The sequence below is a fragment of the Magallana gigas genome, chromosome 4 (assembly GCF_963853765.1).
Source record: "Magallana gigas chromosome 4, xbMagGiga1.1, whole genome shotgun sequence".
Classification (NCBI taxonomy): Eukaryota; Metazoa; Mollusca; class Bivalvia; order Ostreida; family Ostreidae; genus Magallana; species Magallana gigas.
Genome location: NC_088856.1, coordinates 56,773,689 through 56,795,504, shown reverse-complemented (window position 1 = coordinate 56,795,504; position 21,816 = coordinate 56,773,689). Strand labels below are relative to the sequence as shown.

General features: G+C 34.9%; 1 protein-coding gene across 3 annotated transcripts; it reads right to left on the bottom strand.

Moving 5' to 3' along the window:
* Positions 1–1,327: 1,327 nt before the first annotated feature.
* LOC136274993 (IQ motif and SEC7 domain-containing protein 1-like) lies at positions 1,328–20,976 on the bottom strand. Of its 3 annotated transcripts, XM_066083207.1 has the most exons (13): positions 20,877–20,974; positions 17,858–18,002; positions 12,565–12,646; positions 12,242–12,274; positions 11,731–11,905; positions 10,335–10,474; positions 8,677–8,802; positions 8,411–8,510; positions 7,481–7,602; positions 7,018–7,234; positions 6,568–6,591; positions 2,796–2,845; positions 1,328–2,221 (listed from the first exon to the last, which is right to left on the bottom strand). In XM_066083207.1, exons 2-13 carry the CDS (start codon positions 17,917–17,919, stop codon positions 2,006–2,008), a joined length of 1,347 nt encoding a protein of 448 aa, XP_065939279.1. In that variant the 5' UTR covers positions 17,920–18,002; positions 20,877–20,974; the 3' UTR covers positions 1,328–2,005. The 3 variants fall into 3 exon arrangements, with proteins under 3 accessions (XP_065939279.1, XP_065939280.1, XP_065939281.1); XM_066083208.1 differs by lacking the exon at positions 6,568–6,591 and having other exon boundaries at positions 20,877–20,971; XM_066083209.1 differs by lacking the exons at positions 2,796–2,845; positions 6,568–6,591 and having other exon boundaries at positions 2,013–2,221; positions 20,877–20,976.
* Between the last annotated feature and the right edge of the window lie 840 nt (positions 20,977–21,816).

The window sequence follows — 21,816 nt, the reverse complement described above, 5'->3', positions numbered from 1 at the left end:
ATAACAGCACGAACAGCCGTTTCATAAAACTGGTTTAAACTGGTTATCACATAGACTGTTCAGTTGGGATTGACGAGATGAAAATATAATCCATGAAAAATAACTCTTGAAATTTTTCTTATAACAATAAAATCAACTTTTTTGTTGAATAATTGTAAAACATGGTGTGAATTGCATGTAAATTAATACGCAGTGATTAGTTGTTGCATTTGGAGGCATTTAAAGATCACAGAATTTAATGGTAAAAACACAGTAGAGTGTAAATATTTGTAAATAAAACACATTGAAAGAAGGTTCTATGCAATTTTTATTTGTTTCTGTATGATAGAGAATGTGAATTCTTTTATGTTGTTGGAAAATAATAAACTACACCTCTATTGAAGAGTTTCACATGCAAAATGAAAAAAAAAACCTTAAAAAAAGATATTAAAGATGATTAAAAAAAATCCTTAAAACTGCAATCACACCTTCGTCAGGCTTACGAATACCAGATTTACAAAATGTGGAGATATTTTTTATCACATTCTACATATATACCAAGTTATGGAGTTGTTTCTGGTAAATTCAAAGACAGCAATGAACTGATAAAAAGAAATCTTATCTATAATGTCATACAGGGGCCTATACATAATGATATAGGATTGGAATTTGTTCTCGTTTTCATCAGCATTAAGGAAGATAACTCTACTAACACTGGACCATGACAACAGTAGTAGAAATATATAAACATGTACCGCAGTGTGGGGACGGTCAACACATAAAGAGAAAATGGTAATCAATGCTCATATATAATTATGCTTATTTTTAAAATATGTTGATTTTAATTTATATTGTTATTCCCTTTTTAAACAAAAGTGTTGTCAAAATGGATGTTAAACCCTCTTACAAAATAAAATATTGAACAAAAAATGTTTTTTTAATCTAATAAAGACAATAACGACAATTCCATTGTTCTTACGATTGCATAAATTAAATGTACAGCGTGGTAAGTAACGTCCGTGTTGTAAATGTATACGAATGCTTCCAGATTTTAATATAAAGATATGGTAAGACGGACAAGTTAATCTTAATAGGATTTGCAGTCCTGTATTATCCAATGGCGAAATTTTACAGAATTCATTTGCTTTGAGAATATTACATTGGAACACTGTTTATTGTATGACAGTAACTCAGATTGTAAGTCAGAATTGTGTCCCCTTATTCCTTGTAATTAACATCTCTCTCTTTCTCCCCTCTCTCTCTTTCTCTCTCTTTCTTCTCTCTCTCTCTCTTCATTAAATAAAATTAGCCTATGAAATATTGAATTTATAACTCGTACACTACAAAGTAATACTATCACACATTCTATTTATTTTTACAATCATCTTTTTACAATGACATAACATGGCTGTGATAAAAATTTGTACATCAAATTAATTCAATAAATAAAGGCTAAATAAGTGTGTCATCATTATCACGTGAGATTTCTTTGTTCTATCACATTGTCACTTGGCCTACGGTAATAAAAGCCAATCAAAGAACACCTTAGAAACTGAGATGTTGAGTATAATTTATAATTCCTTTTCCCATTGTTAATGCATACACAGTATGGCGTAGTTTGATAAAAATAATATAAAAACCCATTGATCTGGCATTTAAATTTGTGCGATTCTTATTCCTAACAATGTGATCACTTCCTTCTGATTCTAAATCCGAGAAACTGTAATTAAGTCCTGCTATTGTTCTAAATGTTTCATTGCACTGTTTATCACAATGGTCACTCGTATCGATCAAGTCTACTTCACCTTGATATTTGAACCACGATTCTTGCATACCATTCACTCCTGACTCCTAAACAGGAAGCCTATTGGCTGTGTTCTGTGATTTAATGATGCCAGCATCTATAAAACACGACATCACAGAACATGGATTTCTCCCCCGGCAAGATCATCAGGAACAGCCTCTGTAACAGGAGTCGGCAGAAGTGGCCCAATAACGACCTTGACCTTTAATGACCTGATTTTCGTCAGACGTCGGTGCCCACTGGTAGCCCCTTCTTGAGGGATATGGCCTGTTTCCTTTGACCTTTGACCCCGGGTTGCATAGCTGGTGACCCCAGGGACTGGAGATTTGATTGGCTGGTTTTGGGGGTGGCGGGAGATCCCCGGGAATGAAGACTGCTCTGACTATTTCGTGACGTGACATCCCCACCGATCATCACTCCCCCTGATCCACCTGAGGCCTGGAAATAAAGCAGACGTCCCTTTAATACAGACGTAAATCTTGATGTAAAGCACTATTTCATTGGATATCGAAAACATTCACACAACATATGAATATTTTATCAATTTATGCATATGACCATTTATGGCGAAACATTATTTAATTTTTGGCAATTACTGGTACCGGTAATAATGGATGTCGAGAGAAATTATTTTATGCTTTTTTGAACATTCTACTGGTTTACCGTAACGTTTTAAACACATAACGGTCTGCCTGATATATACAGTACATGTATAAGATTTATCTGTTTAACTGTGCATTATTAGACTGCTATATAAATATAATCTACTGCACTGTATCAGTAGCATAATCTTAAAACCCATGCTTATAAAAAAAGACACATAGACAGTGACATATGGGACCAAGAATTCACATACTGTGTGTATATATATGGTCACTATTTTCAGTTAATAACTATCTTATGGTGGAACAGCATAACGATTTATGGGTGGTTGCTATCTATATATATAGATGGTTTCTATTTATAGATGGTTACTATTTATAGATGGTTACTATTTATATATCCCACTCACCACTCCACTGTCTAATGATCCACCACTGCTACCTCTCCTCATCCCTTGACCTGTCAATCAAACAGTACCCATGAGCAACCACAAGGTCATGACCTTTTTATACTAATATATCAACAATGGGTTGCGTTCAAGATCGTAGCTGCTACGTTTGGCTACGTAGTTGAACGGTAAGCTAGCCTGGCCGCTAGGTAGATATTCGTAGCCTTAATATTTTATGCTAACCATCGAATTCAAGATGGCCACCTTAGTAACCACTTTGTAACAAACACGAAATCTATTTATATAGTGATATTTTTATCCTCCTTAAGTTATAATCAATTTTAACATGTATATTACTGCTTGAAATTAACAAATTATGTCGATGTAATTAGTCTTTAGTTAAATATTTCCAACTTCAAATCTAAACGTAGCAGCTAACCTAGCGGTCCGTTCAACAGACCTAGATATCTACGACCTGACGGCTAGCCTAGCAGCTACGATTTTGAACGCATCCCTGTACAATTCACAGTTATACCTACAGAAAATGCTGTAAAATGTTTGAGTAGTTATTTCATTGCTTCAATTGTTGATTTAAGAAAACAGTGTTTTGGTTTAAAATAAATTGGTTGTTAGGCAAAAGCTATATAAAATAGATTTAAACACCAGTAATTATTATTAAATATCTCCTATCTAAAAAAAAAATGAAAATGGTATTGATTAATCGCAAATGTTAATACTTGCTGTCAATAAAATCGCCATTTTCATTAAGCCTGCCTGTTCCTAAGGTCATATTCAACTCGGTGCAAAAATAAATTATCAGAATTTAAAATTATAGAAACAAGCCATTGAAGCACATACATACTTACCTCTGCTTGTAATAATTGCTTGCAAATAATGTCAAAAACAAACCAAATATAAACAGGAAACATAGGTAATCATAGATTACTAAGCTCACCGAGACGGAGCATCACCCTTATGAGACATCACCTTCATAAGACCACCTTTATCATTTTATATGAAAATCATACTGTATGATCTTGGATATTCATGGATTCCGTTTTGACAAAATATCGTATATCATCTGATTTTTTTTATGATAATCATATGTTCATATGTTAATCAATACAATGATATAAAATTAAATATTGCATCATGTCATATTTATAATATATATGATATAATACAATAAAATACCGTAATAAACAATAATGAGATATGATATTGTAACGTATGATATGACATTGTATTGTGTTATACCTTATTGTATTTGATCACATAATACAATATCATAAAATATAATACAATATAGTATTATATTACAATATCATATTACATAATACATCATAACACTGAAACATGATATTATATTGTATAATATAGTATGATATTGTATTGAATGACACTGAAACATATTTGATACATTATATGATATTGTATCATATAATACAATATAATTTGATTCCAACACTGTATCTTATCAAATGATACAATATTATGTGATAAAGTAAAATATTATAAAATACATTATTATATTATACATATTGTATCATATGACACAATAATATATATTACAATATCATATAATACAATTTCATGTGATATAAAAATATATCATATAAACCAATATCATATCATATAATATCGTATGATACAATATTATATAATATTACAATATCATATAATACAATTTAATGTGATATAATTCTATATTACTGAAACAAATATCATATTATACAATATTGTATGATACCATATTATAGAATATACAATATTGTATCATAGGATACAATATAATATTTTGCAAAATCTTATGTAATTGTATCATGTGATAAAATAATATATTAAAAATACAATATAATATTATACAATATTGTATCATAATATACAATACTATACATAACAATATCATGATACAATATCATATCATAAAATATCAAAAAAATTGATACAATATCATATCATAACGTATAACTTTTTATAATATAACATATGATGTCATATTGTATCATATCAAACAATATTGTTTCATATCATACAATACTATATCATAGGAATCATGTTATATCATTTATCAACAAACACATCTATCTATCGAGCTGGTTTGAGTGAGGTAGGAGATTCCTTTAGCATCCTTGATAATGGAGATCAGGCTCTGCTTCTGAAGCAACCTCTGCATTTAATTTATAATAAAGTTAAATCAACTATGCAAGCTATCATCTATAAAACATGTGACCTGTTCCAAAAAACTAAACCTCATCCAGCATCCGAAACCTATGGCTCAGGTTCAGCATTCAAGCCCATCAGGTGCATTGGTATCATAAGACGCATCATCCATGCAAGTTTGGTGAAGTTTGGACCAGTAATAACTAAGATATCATCATCAGAGGGCACTAGCAATTAAAACCTTAACTTCCTCCAGCATCTGCAACCTATGGCTCAGATTCAGCATCCATGCCTGTCAGGTGCATCTGTATCATAAGACACACCATCCATTCAAGTTTGGTGAAGTTAGGACCTGTAATAACTAAGATTTATTTTTTAGCATCCTTGATAATGGAGATCAAGCTCTGCATCTGCAGCTACCTCTGCGATTCATTCATATTACAGTTAAATCAACTATGCAAGTTTGAAATAGTACTATCATCTATTAAACATGTGACCTGTTCCTAAAAACTTAACTTTATCCAGCATTCGAAACCAGACTCAGCATTCAAGCCTGTCAGGTGCATCAGTATCATAAGACACACCATCCATTGAAGTCTGGTGAAGTAAGGACAAGTAATAACTAAGATATCATCATCAGAGGGCACCTGTTTCAAAAACTTTATTTAACCAGCTCTTAAAACCTTAACCTCCTCCAGCATCCGAAACCTATTGCTCAGATTCAGCATTCAAGCTTGTCAGGTGCATCAGTATCATAAGACGCACCATCCATACAAGTTTGGTGAAGTTAGGACCAATAGTAACTAAGATGTAATCATCAGAGGGCACCTGCATCAAAAACTTTAACCAGCTCTAAAAACCTTAACCTCTTCCAGCATCCGAAACCTATTGCTCAGATTCAGCATTCAAGCTTGTCAGGTGCATCAGTATCATAAGACACATCATCCATACAAGTTTGGTGAAGTTAGGACCAGTAGTAACTTAGATATTGCTATCAATGGGCACCCGCAACAAAAACTTTAACCTGCTCCAAAAACCTTAACCTCCTCCAGCATCCGAAACATATAGCTCAGATTCAGCACTCAAGCCTGTCTGGTGCATCAGTATCATAAGGCACATCATCCATACAAGTTTGGTGAAGTACGGACCAGCAGTAACTAAGATATTGCTATCAAAGGGCACCTGCAACAAAAACATTAACCTGGTCCAACAACCTTAACCTCCTCCAGCATCTGAAATTTAGGACCCAGATTCAGCATCCAAGTCTTTCAAGTCCATAAGTAGGTCCAGATGCATCATCCATGCAAGTTTGGTGAAGATAGGACAAGTAATAGCTTAGATACAGGACCTGCAACAAAAACTTTAACCAGGTCCGGACGCCGACGCCGACGCCGACGCCGAGGGTATAGCATAAGCTCTCCTTGACTTCGTCTCGGTGAGCTAAAAAGGCAAACTCCATGTCCCTTTGCCAAGGAAAGAAATGGCATTCACCATATAATTGTTTACATGCATCAGAATTTGAAACTGTTACTTTCATTCGACATGCTATGCTAATGAGTAAATCCCCAACCGCATGCTACGGAGCAGCATTATTTATATAACTTAAAACAGAGTTAATTGCTTTTGTCACCTGTCTGAATTTCATAAGGACATACTATAATGAAATAATAATTGATTACGTATTTAACACGATACCACTATCTACCAGAGGAAAAGAATGTGCAGTCAGGATTTTTTTAAAATTATGCTAACTCTATTAATCGATCTATATTTCCATTATTTGCTTTTCAGAATTTTTTAAACTATAGTGTTCATTGTCATTCCCTTAAAAATATTCAATTAATACTTGTTAAAACATATATGATAACAGGATTCCCCCCTTCTTCTCCACACACAAGTATGTAGAGAAATTCATACTTTAGATGTTAAGAAACAACACTGCCCTATTATTTTATCCAAATGATGCTATAATGGCCATTCCAAGTATCCAACTTTGACTATTTGCTTTGTCAAAACCATCCCATGCTGTGGAGTTTGCAAACTCAAAAATGCAACAAAAGTAGGTCATGCGCATGCGTACCTTGGCAGAGATCAGTGAGAGAGTTGGACAGAGGAAGTTTCTGCAGAGCGGGACAGTCAGGGGCGGACAGTCTATTTATAGATGGGTCTGATGGCTTCATCAGTTCATACATTAATACGCGGGAGTCGTCGTTGGCGTAGTGTCTGTCAAGAGTGTTGTGATTGTTGCTGTGTTTCTGGAGTTCTTCTTCGATTCGCAGTGTCTCCATTCCATTGGTCTAGAAATAAAACATACCACAAAGTGACAAAAATGCACTCAATATTCATATCTAACCAAAAAACATTAAACAAAATTTTTTTTCTTCCAAGTATAAAAAGCATTGCTTTGAGGAAATGGGTTTGTTTTCTAAAACTGCAAAAAATATGTTGTTTTGGATCTGTTTGTGCCACTTTTTACAAAAATCTTCTGCAAAGCATCTATATGATTATAACATAAATGCTGCAATTTAGCATGACAATATTACCTCTAGTATGGCCTCTCGAAGGTCCTCTACAAACTTTTGCCGATCGTGGTCGTTCCTTGCATTCAGAGTTATCAGGACTTTGTTGTTGACTCCACTCACTAATCGCACGCCATATTGGTAATCTGTAATTTTAAAAAATCAACTGTTTAAAAATTGGATATAAAATCATGTCAAAGGGTTTAGTAAAACTACATTGTCTTCATTTGTTAGTAAATGATTTAGAAATTGTTTCTTATTTAACCTCTGAAACAAAAGGAGTAATTTTTGTTCTTTCAAATTTCTGATTGAAGTAAAAATGATAGCATCATGCTGATTCTGCCAGTTACTTTTCCTTCAGAAAAATGATATTCGATAAACAGAAATAAAATCTTGATTTTTTAAACAAGAGCCCCGTAGACCACATCGCTCACCTGAACAACAGTTCCTTGTATCATTTTAAACAATTTTTTAAACAATTTCCCTTTAAATGTCTATGTTAAACTTTGAACCCCTCTTGGAGCCCCAGTTCAAAATAGACATTATTTGAGGATGCTTGCATAGTTATCTCACAATTTATTTTAAGACATGCACCCTATTTTCACTGTTTTGTAATTTTCTCCCTTTTAAAAAGGGTTTTGCCCTTTTTTTTTACATTTTAGAATTCCCTTCCCATAAGAATGCTTTGTACCAAGTTTGGTGAAATTTGGACGTGGTTTTAGAGAGGAAGTCAAATATGTGCAAAGTATACAGACAGACGAACGGACGAAAGGTGATCAGACAAGCTCACTTCAACCTTTGGTTCAGGTGAGCTAAAAAGCATTGACTTAAGTTTTTGACAAATGATCTATAACTAGGGATAACTGTAATGTATCAATTGAAAACAAACCACAGGATTTTATCGTAAATATGCCATTACACCATTAATTTCTTTTTCTTTTTTTGTTGACTTACGTGATGTTTCAAACAGGAAGACCTGCATGCTGCTGAGAGGAAAGGATTGTTTGTAGGAGTAGGTGATACCCGACTTCTTCTTACTGAAGATTTTTGTAATCTGAAGACAAGGAGAATAAATCGTTGACTCTCTCATAGTTACACAGTCTTAATCAATTTATCTGATTATTGACCAGTCAGAGGAAAATACAGTTCTGATTGAATTACAGTTGCACCTATTTGATGCAGTCATACAGAAAAAGAGTTATCTCTCTTTGTATACTTACCAGAAGTAGGTCGTTGAACAGAAAGACCTCTCGCTGATGGAGACCAATTTTCTCTTTTTTATTTGGATCGTGAACCTCGTACAATCGACAGTAACACACCAATCGGCGATGGGGAAGAGCCAGTTGCTAGAAAGAAATTTATGTTTGGAAAAATTTTTAAACAATATTTTGCATGCTTTCCTAGAATACAAATTAATGACAAAACTCATCTTTATTTATAATCTGCAACTACCCCTTGCATTGATCGACTAAAGGTGACCCAATAAATCAAAGCTATATTCGGTCAATGTCCCGATAAAGCCTCACAATGCATTTGACCAACGTTCTAATGTACTGTGAAGTCATCTTTTTTGCTTCATTTACTCCATGGCGTCACGGTTTCAACTGCAGATATGCAGCAACTTTTGTTGAATAAAGCTCGTTTGAGGCAGTTTAATTAACATGTATTTTCTTATGTTGCTGTATAAACAAAATACATGTTACATGTAAACTGTCTTGAAATATAAGCCAAGATTGGGCTCGGGTCAAAATGTGAAGAGGGCTCGGCAAGCCTCGCCGTCTGTCACGTTTTCTTACAGAAATATAGCTTAAAAGTATATATAGCTAATATTCAAATATAGCTTAAATTTCAAGACAGTAACATCTTATATGTACACAACTATATAAAACACATATCTTGGTACCACACAACTTTGGACAACATTTATGCACACATCTTTATTTATACAACACACAATAATAGACAATAATAGACAACTATATAGTTTAAAAAACACAATTGTAGACAAAAATAGGCACCTCTCTTATTCATAACACACAATTGTAGACAAAAAAAGACACCACCCTAGTTCATAAAACACATTTGTAGACAACAAAACACACCTCTTTAGTTTATAACACACACTTGAAGACAATAGACAATTTCCTAATATACAAATGTATACTGAAAGCATATCTTTTTAATCTGTGCTACACACATCTGTAGACAACAATAGACACTTCCTTAGGACACATATAGATGTAGACAACAAAACACATCTCCCTAAGACACAGGTACATGTAGACAACAATAGTCACCTTCCTAAGACACAAACACATGCACACAACAGTAGACACCTCCCTAAGACACAGATACAAGTAGGCAACAAATGACACCTCCCTAAGACACAGATACATGCATACAACAATAGTCACCTCCTTAAGACACAGATACAAGTAGACAACAATAGACAACTCCCTAAGACAAAGATACATGCATACAACAATAGACACCTCCCTAAGACACAGATACATGTAGACAACAATAGACACCTCCATAGGACACAAATACATGTGACAACAATAGACACAACTCTAGGATACAGATACATCTAGACAACAATAGATACTTTCCTAGGACACAGATGCAAGTAGACAACAATAAACTCCTCCTTAGGACACATCTATACACGACAACAAGAATAGACATCTCCCTAGGACACATTTAATTGTAGACAAAAATAAGACATCTCCCTAATGCACATACATATTTAGACAATAATAGACACCTATCAAGGACACATACACATTTAGAAAAAAATAGACATCTCCCTAGAGCACATACACATTTATACAAAAATAGACACCTCCCTAGGACATAGATACATGTAGACACTCACTGGTTTCTTTCCCACTACGGTTTGTTCGACCTTCATGACCTGAGTCACATGATCCACCCCTGCTCGGAATTCCTGGGTCTGTATTCCCTTATAGATTCCGATCAACATGTCGCGGTCCACATCTTGTCCATCGTCTATAGCTAAATAGTCAGATTAATACAATAAGGTTAAACTATATTACACAAAAGGAATTGAATACCTTGAAAAATGTTTTTTCATTTTTTGAAATTCAATGAATTTGATGTTGAATTCAAAACAAATCAAATGTATAGGGTAAATTATTAACTCAAACCCAGTATTGATAATTTTTGCCTAAAATCACACAAAGCATCCATTGCAGATTTTTAACTGTTACTTTTATTTTTCCGACATTTGTGAGCTATATGAATTACAAGCACTTATGATCCTAATATATTTTTGCAATTTGTTAAGAGTTCATTAGAATTGTGTAAGATAAAAATACTTTGTACGATAACTTTCGTTGGTATTTACAGCATAGAGAAAATTCTGAATACATACATGTCCTAGCTATAATTAGAGAACAGAGAAAGTCATTAAATGTCAAGTTAATTGCTCCCTGTTATGTTTTACTATTTAACAATCATGGGGTTCCAGCATTGACAATTAGCGAGCCTGATCAACCCCCACACCAAACCGTCTCTCCCTTTATCAGACATCTGCTTTGATTAACAATGTCTTTTGGGGGGCATTCAGAACATAAAAAATTTTAAGGAGACACAGAGTCTACAAACTAAACCAGCTAAAAAGCCCATCTATCTATCTTTAACCCCCCCCTTCCACCCCTCTGCCTCGACCAGCTGAACAGACATCACTGAGCGAGATATGATCCTATATACACCTGTCTAACAATAATCAGCCCCTCTTCCTGGATATGTACTTTCTGAGTAAATACTTCTAACATATGTTTAGATAGTCATGAGTATAAATGAACATGCCATACACAACTAAAATCTGCCATGTAAATAATTATCCTTTTTCTGTAAGTTATCTTGTCTAATGATGTCAAATTTTTAGAGATCGATTTCTAATTCAGCAAAGAATTCATAAAATGAGTTTTCCATTATCCAATAAACATTGACTTGATTAGTGAAAGGTATAAGTTTTTTCCTGATTCTATAAACAGAGCTAAGTGATGCTGACTGTTACCCCTGCACCAATCATCGTCTTTTTTTAATTCCATTTATATTAAATGAACCTGTAAAATGCATTCCTCAAATATGTCTTTACTTTGATTTTTCAATCCAAACAACAGAGATGCTTAATTAATACATTCTTCAATTTTAATTATTTTACATTTTTCCTTTGAAATTCATAAAAATATGTACTGTTCACCTGTCAATTTTAGAATGGAGATTTTATGATTTAATAAAATTACCTCGTAAGTTTCTTATGAAATCTTCTACTTTCATTTTCCTTTCGGCCTTGATGCTGGAATTATGGGAGTCTGTATTTAACATGATGATGGCGAATGCCATGAGGAAAATTGTGTCCAGCGTTCGGAAATTCTTTATTTGGTCCGGATTACATGTACAGTAACGATTTGCAAATGCCTGTAAAAGTTCAATATAATACAGAGTTCACCGTTTCATGCTCATGCATATAGCCTACTCACCATAAACCAAATAAAACACTGTCAACAAATCTATACATGTATCAAATTAATGTCAGGATGAATTTGAAATGAAAAACTGTTTCTTAAAGCTAAATTTGCTGTTATTTTTGCAAATGAAATAAAATAGATTTCCATCACACATGTATTAACAACTAAGTGTACAAGTGATTTGAGATTTAAGGAATTTTATATGGCTTTTATCTGACATCCAATTTTTGCCCCCTGTTCCTATTTCTGAACACTTAACAGAAGGGGATATCACCAGTCAATTTACCTCCATTAACCGCTCGATCTTCTGGGCTTCACCCTGTAACATGAGGAAAAGGTGATTAATCATCATGCAGATAAAAAAAAACCCAGATAAAACTAAACAAAAAGAAAAAAAACAACATACAGGGGGAAAGAACATCCATCTTGTTTCGACATTATTCTGTGAGGTTTCTCGAGTTTATCTTATAGACAGATGGTGCTCTATAAAGGTTTCATGATGATTTGGATTTGTTTCTCTCCCCCCCCCCCTTCTTTTTGGATTGGGGGGGGGGGGATATGTACTAACGTTTCCCTGTTTGTATCTATAAATAGCAGTAAGGAACTTACAGGCATCCTGAAGTGAGACTGGAATTTCCTGAGGGCCATGTCCACCTGTAATCCTGATAGGTCAATTTCTTGAGCAAAGTATCTATAAAAAAATCAAAACATGATCAATATGTAGAAAAACTCTGTAAACACTTTTCATCGCAGATTCTTTTGAAATATAACAGTGTCTACTTAAGAAATAAAGTACGAGTTTTCGTGAATGTTGCAGAATAACCTCCGAGGTCGAGAAATGTTGTTTTGAAATATAAAAGCCGAGGCGTTAGCCGAGGCTTTTATATTTCAAACAACATTTCGAGACCGAGGAGGTTATCCTGCAACATTCACGATAACAAGAACTTTATTTCTATTCTACTAACAGCCCAGTATTTCTACGGATCGTTTCTCCTATAGAGAGACGATCTAGGTCATTTTGACGGCTGTTCCGTGTAACCCCAATGGTTTTGTTGGTAATGTTTACATGTGTATCGATCAAAGGAATCACATGCAGACGACAGAAATTTCTTTGGTTTTTTAATACTCTTATCTTATTTATAAAATATCTTTGAATCATGTTCCTAATATTATAAAGGCAATTTAATACGATTATTACTACTACACGATTATATATTTTATGTAAAAACATGCAGTGAAAAAATGCTAGGGAGGTGCAAGGAACAGCCGCATTGATCTCTTAAAAATAAACATTTGAGGCAATAAACATCGTTTTGACTGGAACTAACACGTGAAACTGACATGGTTTTAAAACTTTTTACGGTTTGAAGTTGTACTTTCATAGTCAGTGCGAGACAAATAGGTATTTCTGATCTGATAATTTGTTGATGACGTTCGTGGTATATTGGAGAATAATGTCCGCGGCATCTCTTTGATCTCGGCAATAACTGTAGTAGAATGTTCAATAAAGACACCTTATTGGTCATAAAGAGTTTACTGACAAAAATCAACACTGTTTGCCAGGGTCCTCATGGGTGGTCACTGATTGGTTGGGGGAGGGGGTAGGGGAGTGTATTAAGTACCACTCACCAGAGCCATTACTCAGAACAGATTTGCCACTGTAATTATCTGGTCAACGATTATTGATCACATACATGCATCGACTGTACAGGTACTTCATCCTACCATGGAATTTAATATATACCGGTACTATGGAATCATCATTGTTCATGGGAGACAAATATTCATGGCTTTCGTACCAACACTTGCCCACAAATTTATAATTACATCCCAACAATCCTTATACAAGCATTTTTTTAATATTTATTAAATTTATCCCAGCTACACTACCAACGAACCATGAACATTTTGGATAAGCACAAACATTGACCCCAACAAATGAAAAGATTCCACAGTATACAGAATAATCAAACCCAACGGTCGATACAAATCCAATGGTATCTATTAGTTTATAGAAGCACATTTCTATACATATTTTATTATAGATTAGTTTTGTTTTAAGGATATCATATTAACATGTCACTGGGTTAAAAAAAAAGAAGTAAATGATATCATCACAATTTATAATAACAAAAATGTCAAAAGGGGGGCTCAAAAGACTTTTATTGAAATTTTCAAATTTCAAAGATAAAAGAGGTAGAAACAAAAAACAAGAGGCCCATGGGCCACATCACTCACCTGAGGAACAATAGGTATGATAAAGTCAGCTTAATGGAGTCATTATACAAACAATCTGGACAATGTACAATAATACATGTAGATCCTGTATAAAAAAAAATCCATTTTCCCCCCTGGATATTCTTATGTTTTAACAGGATGATTTTGTAACGTGAAAGGGGGTCACTGCCTGTGATCCACGTGGGCCCGTACCGGAGATAGACTTGGATAGCCCTGATTGCTGCCAATATTTACAAGAGCAGACTTTAATCACCCCTCCTGCACATATACTCAACAGGACCAACGTTAACGCAAGCAGGGATTGCCGCACACTGCGCTAGAAAGGCCAGAACACCAGCAGGGATGACCATACACTAATGATCCGCCGCAACCACCACCATTACAAGCAGGGATGATCGCACTCTTGTATTAATGCGATACAGGGCAGGGATGACCGCATACTCTGTATCGTAGGTTAGAAAACACGATATTGGATAGAGCAGGGATGTCCACACACCCAATCTATCCCAACCTGTTCAAGTTTAACCCCAACAGTCACTCACTGTGGCTCAGTAGACACTGTCCCTATATATGTGCCGGCCTAAAATAATTTATAGTATCTAAAAATTGGAAATCAAAAATAAACAAACTTATCCGTCCTAACCCAAAAATACTTATGCAGAACAACTTATATACATTGAATATTAATTATTGTATAAAAATAATTATCACAATAATTGGATAACAGTGGATGCATTAATTAAAATAATCAAGAATCAATAAATCAAGGGCAATAACTCAATACAGTAATACAAAAAGATTCTAATGAAAAAATAGCTGCCTGCTTCAATTTTATAGTCATATCACATGTTGAGTATTGCAGTTCTCAAAAAGATCCTTTACAATTGTTTATATATGGGATATTTAGCTACATCAAACTCTGAACCTTCTTGTGAGACCAAAGAATTGTCCTGGAGCCAAAGTCTTAACAATTACAAAGAATCATCTTGCTGATTCGTTTCTGAGAAGAAGATTCTTAAAGATTTACTCTATATATTCCTATGTAAAACTTTAACACCACCACCCCCCCCCCCAAATGTGGCCTCACCCTACCCCCAGGGATCATGATTTTTACAACTTTGAATCTACACTACCTGAGGATACTTCCACACAAGTTTCAGCTTTCCTGGTTGATTAGTTTCTGAGGAGAAGATCTTTAAATATTTACTCTATATATTCCTTTGTAAAACTTCGACCCCCCCCCCCCCCATTGTGCCCCACCCTACCCCGTGGATCATGATTTTCACAACTTTGAATCTACACTGCCTGATGATGCTTCCACACAAGTTTCAGCTTTCATGGCTGATTAGTTTCTGAGAAGAAGATTTTTTAAAGATTTACTCTATATATTCCTATGTAAAACTTCGACCCCCCATTGTGGCCCCAACCTACCCCCAGGGATCATGATTTTCACAACTTTGAATCTACACTACCTGAGGATGCTTCCACACAAGTTTCAGCTTTCCTGGCTGATTAGTTTCTGAGAAGAAGATTTTTAAAGATTTACTCTATATATTCATATGCAAAACTTCGACCCCCCATTGTGGCCCCACCCTACCCCCTGGGGTCATGATTTTCACAACTTTGAATCTACACTACCTGAGGATGCTTTCACACAAGTGTCAGCTTTCCTGGCCGATTATTTTCTGAGAAGAAGATTTTTCAAGATATACTCTATATATTCATATATTAAAATTCGACCCCCCATTGTGGTCCAACCCTACCACCGGGGGTCATGATTTTCACAACTTTGAATCTACACTACCTGATGATGCTTTCACACTAGTTTCAGCTTTCCTGGCTGATTAGTTTCTGAGAAGAAGATTTTTAAAGATATACTCTATATATTCATATGTTAAAATTCGACCCCCCATTGTGGCCCCACCCCACCCCCTGGGGTCATGATTTTCACAACTTTGAATCTACACTACCTAATAATGCTTCCACACAAGTTTCAGCTTTCCTGGCTGATTAGTTTCTGAGAAGAAGATTTTTAAAGATTTACTCTATATATTCATATGTAAAACTTCGACCCCCCATTGTGGCCCCAACCCACCCCCTGGGGTCATGATTTTCACAACTTTGAATCTACACTACCTGAGGATGCTTTCACACAAGTGTCAGCTTTCCTGGCTGATTAGTTTCTGAGAAGAAGATTTTTAAAGATTTACTCTATATATTCCTGTGTAAAACTTCGACCCCCCATTGTGGCCCCACCCTACCCCCTGGGATCATGATTTTCACAATTTTGAATTTACACTACCTGATGATGCTTTCATACTAGCGTCAGCTTTCGTGGCCGATTAGTTTCTGAGAAGAAGATTTTTAAAGATATACTCTATATATTCATATGTTAAAATTCGACCCCCCATTGTGGCGCCACCCTACCCTCGGGGGTCATGATTTTCCCAATTTTGAATTTACACTACCTGATGATGCTTCCACACAAGTTTCAGCTTTCCTGGTCTTATGGTTCATGAGAAGAAGATTTTTGAAAATTTCTCGAAAATTTTCATAAATTGCTAATTATCTCCCTTTGCAAAAGGGGGTGATCCTTAATTTTCACAACTTTGGATCCCCTTAGGCTAAGGATGCTTTGTGCCAAGTTTGGTTGAAATTGGCCCAGTGGTTCTTGAGAAGATGTTGAAAATGTGAAAAGTTTACAGACAGACGGACGGACGGACGGACGGACAGACGGACAGACAGACGGACGACAGACTAAATGTGATCAGAATAGCTCACTTGAGCTTTCAGCTCAGGTGAGCTAAAAACTGGGCAGGGAATGAATGTACATGTACCTGTTCAGGGCTATAAAATACACAATTTTCAATAAATCTGATCATCGCAGTTGCGTTTTCAGAGATAAATTCGGCGATAGAAGAAGGCCATAGTTGGATACTTTCCATTAGATTTCACTGATGATATAACATTTATCTATCTATCTGATGCACAAAACATATTAATTATGTATCCCTAAGCCTTGAAGTAAGTAACAGGGATATGTAAGAGGAGGCTAGGTTCCTCAGGACTGGGGGTAATAACGTTCAGAATCTCCAGGGGGCGCCACTAGAAGTTCAGTATATTTTCTTGAAATTCTGGATTACTTCCAAGGAATACAATACGGAAAAAATCACCACCAATATTTTAAGCAAAACAATAAATGTTAATCACTCCTAACATTTTAAGCCCATTTTTTGTGCATCACTATAATGTATATTTACTGTGTGGTACCATAATCATAGGCTAGGATTAATTTTGTGAGGGTCAGAGTTTATTTACATTTACACAAACACTCTATAGAAGGTGTTCTAAAGCAATGGTAATGCCTACATTATACACACTATGTTATACGTTATAATGATAGTTTCTTGGTGTCATCAGAGAATGCTCTGTCTCATGAAAATGACACCAGGCAGAATGACAATGAAATGACCCATGGACAGACACAACTTCCACACACCATGATAAACAAAAGTTAGTATTGTCTCAATTTGTGGATAGCCCAGAACATAATATTCAACCTCAAATGTCCGTCTGTTTGTCCATCTGTCATTTATTTCTTCATCCATCAGTCTGTGTGTTGGTTATTTGGGACACACCATGTCCTGTCTGACTATTTACTTACTGTAAGACCTGCTGGTTGAACGGGTTCTGCAGATTGCCCAGGTATTCCCCGATCATCTGCATACTGAGGCCTTTCCTGGTGATCAGAAAGTGGGCCACCTCCAGAGGTGTTTCCCCAATAAATCCATGGTCACACAGATGTCTTTCTGTGTAAAAAAACATACAAAGCGATAGGTATATAATAAAGATTTTTATATCATAAGAGAATAATTTTCTATACATGAATAATACAAATTGTACTGCCTCAGGTTGAAATCTTTATTATTGATATGATGGTAAAAAGCTGTAACAAATGAAATAAACAAAATAAGTAACTGAATCAACAGTGTTTTTTACATGTACATAGCCGAATAATAATCATTAGTGACAGTAACGGGTTTCCATAGAATAAATTTTGGCGCGAAAGTTTACTTACATATAGCAATATAGATATAGTACAAATTGTAAATGAAATAGCAATCAAATACTTTCTTTAGAACTCAGATATACAATAAAGCTGTGTTAACGAGGACGAGTACAGAATGAGTACGCACGCTTTCGCGCAGCGTTTCATTTGGATTATGACGTCATCTTTTTGCTTGGTTGACGCCATGGCGTGATAGTTTCAACTGCAGATATTCAGCGAAGTTTGTTGAAAATAGCTCGTTTGATGCTTAAAATTAATGTTATATTGTGGAATAAACATAAATGTCTCGAAGTATAAGTACACATGTATATTTGGGCTCGGGTGGAAAACGTGAAGAGGATTCAGCAAGCCTAACCCTCTGTCACGTTTTCTTAACCTGCGTAAATATAGCTTAATTCATATATTTCAAGACAGTAACCATGTATTTTATAATATGTTTTAGGGTGCGACCGTTGGTGCGATCACAGCATGTGATCAAACAATGAATTATAATAAATCAATAAAAATAAAATTAACAACGTGAAATTCGAATGCTAAAAAATAAAACATACCTATTTTTCAGTAAATTTTCATTATTCATAGTTTATAAGATTTGTAATAATTTATTTATTTATATGTAGAACAGTAGTTTAATCTCAGATACAATGTTGTTAAATAATAAAGATTTTAATATATAAATATTCATTGCACTGTATCTCCTCTTTTAAAGTGATTGTAACGTCAGTTCATTTCCCCTCTCTTTTTTTTTGCAGTAGACATTTTTTCTTAAACTTACATATAAAACTTGACTCATCAGAGAGCCCCCCACCCCTGCTAAAAAAATATTTCATTTAAATTGTCAATTTACACATAGAAAATCGACTTTCCATGGATTTGCCCCCTCCACTTTGAAAAAAAAATTAATGTTTAATATTTTTTTTAATTTACGCTTAAAAATATTTGCTTATCATATTAAAAGAACAATGTGTTGCCCCCCCCCCCCCCCCCCCCCCCCCCCGCATGTAATAAATGGAAGTGAAAATAAAGAAACCATTGAACTGCTAAAGAGCTGAAGAATTAGAATTTTAATGATTTTTTTTTTTTTTCGCTTGCAAAGATTTTTTGGATGAGGCTGCCATCCACCCACCCACCCCCTTTTAAAAAAAGGCGCTGCTACGTACATGTATACGTTACAGGAAATTACCGTAATTATAGTGAATAAAATAAATGTGAGCATTCATCCAAATGAGTGCAATTTACAACTGTTTCCTGTATCTGAAGAAATGTCCTTATTCATCAGCTGTTCTTTAGCTTAGCCTTTGCAAGATTTTGGTCATTTCAGCAGATTTACATTATCTTCAATAGAGCAATGTCCCCTTTTCAGTGCTTATTGTGATGTCAAAGCTGACGTTGGTTAAGTGTCGTCTTACTCTTTAAAACTCCCCTGAGAAATAAAAGTACGAGAAGTATACTGTTTTATTTACTTAAAAAGCATGATGTTCTTAAAATTACACATCTTATAAGCTTCTCAAAGGTTTTACTTTGATTCTCGGGAGAACAAGAGGTTGGAACGTGAGGTTGGAAACCATTGGTACTATGAATTGTGGGTCAAAATTTACTGACGTCGAAAAAATCTATCGGATCAATGTGTAAACCTTTGTGACGTCACTCGATTATCTTTAATTGAGAGTGTACCGAGGTGAACTTTAGAGGTAGCATTTGACTGTATGTGGCACACATCGTTATTGTTTTTATATTGTCTTGCTGATTCTTGTGAGAGTGTGAAGTGATAAAAATTGCCATGATTACAGGGAACTACTGGGACGATTAAAACGATGCATTACTAGTCCGATTTACTGACACCAAAAAAATCTGTTGAATGAATGTGCAACTAGTCCGAATTTTCTATTCACACACGCCTTGCCGGTAGAGCTCGCTTCGCTCCGGCGCTGCACGCCGACAAGCTGCGCTCGCTATTAATGACCCTTAATATGTGATGATGTTATATGTCTTTTTATTACTTAAATATGTCTCAATGTTTTAATAATACTATATAGATCACCTTTACCGCCTTTGTCAAATAAAACATAGCCATTTTCTGACGAATCTGGGAAATTGGGCATACAAAAGTCAATTTTGATAAGACCCCTGGAACAAACCAGGAGGTAAGAGGTTTTTTTTTATTTGACAATTTGATGCCTTTTAGCAATAACTTTAATATGTAGAACAGAAAAAGAAATCCCTAGTGCAGAAGTTTTAAAAAAAATGTAAAAAATGTGCAAAATATGTACATTTCATGCAAAATCCCATAGGGGCCTATGTTAAAAGATTAACAAACTTTGAGATGACCCCCTAAACAAACGGTGTGGTAAATGTCTTATTTTTTAATCTTAAAATAATAATTATATCAGTAGAAATTCATGTAAAAAATGTCATCCAAAAATCTAGGGCAGAACAAATTAGACCCGGCCTCGTTAAATTGACTCAGGTAGAAATATTTCAACGATAGTGTAGACCTTACGAATAATCATGACTAAACTTTGACACGATAATTTATCATTTAGACGGTAAACAGCTGTCAAGAAATAGATGAGATGCTTCTGATACACAAAAATAACACAAACAATGAACTTACACTGTGGTCAGCAGCGGGAATCTAACAATAATAGTAAACAAATTCAAACGTTGCAGACCGCAACCATGCAGTAAGTTGACATATATAAACCGGAAACAGAAGAGTTCCCAAAACTACGGAAGCCGGGACAGAACACAAATATCGGTCAAAGAGATCTAGATGATCCCTTTGATACACAAATAGTATGTTCTAAGTTACTGTTGCCGCCAATCTTTGATGAATTTTGTAATGAAAATACACATGACCTGTCATGTACCATCGAACCATTTTAACAAGGCCTTGGACTTTCAGTAGGACGTAACTATTTCTTGCGTCAAAACAAGTTAAAAATAACGCTAGTCTTTGCTTAAAAGCCAGACAAATATCGTTGATTTCAAAGAACCATTGCTGAATGGCCAGCAATGAAATAGACAGTTCACAATGCCGTTTGGTGCAACTACACAAAGTCCAAGCTCTTGTTAAAATTGTTCTAAAAAAAAATCTAATATTTGTTCATTGACACTTTTTCAATTTCTACCCAGAGAATTTAATAGGGACGCAAACATATCTTTACTGTAGATTCATAATGGAAAATGTCACTCTCTACCATCGCCTCATACATTCACTGTGTCTGAGATAGGAACGAACAACAACTCTGCATGGGAGATTGGGAAAATGTGTATATGGACACAGACCACAATTATTTTCCCCTCTTATTCCTTTATACAAAAATAAATCATATAAAAAATTCCACCGGCTCAAATGAGTTCAAATACAGCATACCTATAGAATGACACTAGTCCAACAGCATATCCAAACTACAGGAAAATCAATCGAGAGGGGACTGAGATATGACCCCTAAAATAACCCCTACCATGAAAAATTCACTTTCACTTTGGAATTTGTGTAAACATTGGCCTCTTTACACCCTTTCTATTGCGCCTGTAAAGATAATTTTTCT

Bases quoted from the DNA above. Each gene is read 5' to 3' on its own strand.
- LOC136274993 (XM_066083207.1), bottom strand. From the start codon at position 17,919: ATGCAGATGATCGGGGAATACCTGGGCAATCTGCAGAACCCGTTCAAC. The intron at 8,803-10,334 runs GTGAGTGTCTAC...ATTTCTTTCTAG, and splicing joins CCGTAGTGGGAAAGAAACCA to CAACTGGCTCTTCCCCATCG. The intron at 8,511-8,676 runs GTAAGTATACAA...CCTTGTCTTCAG, and splicing joins TGTTCAACGACCTACTTCTG to ATTACAAAAATCTTCAGTAA.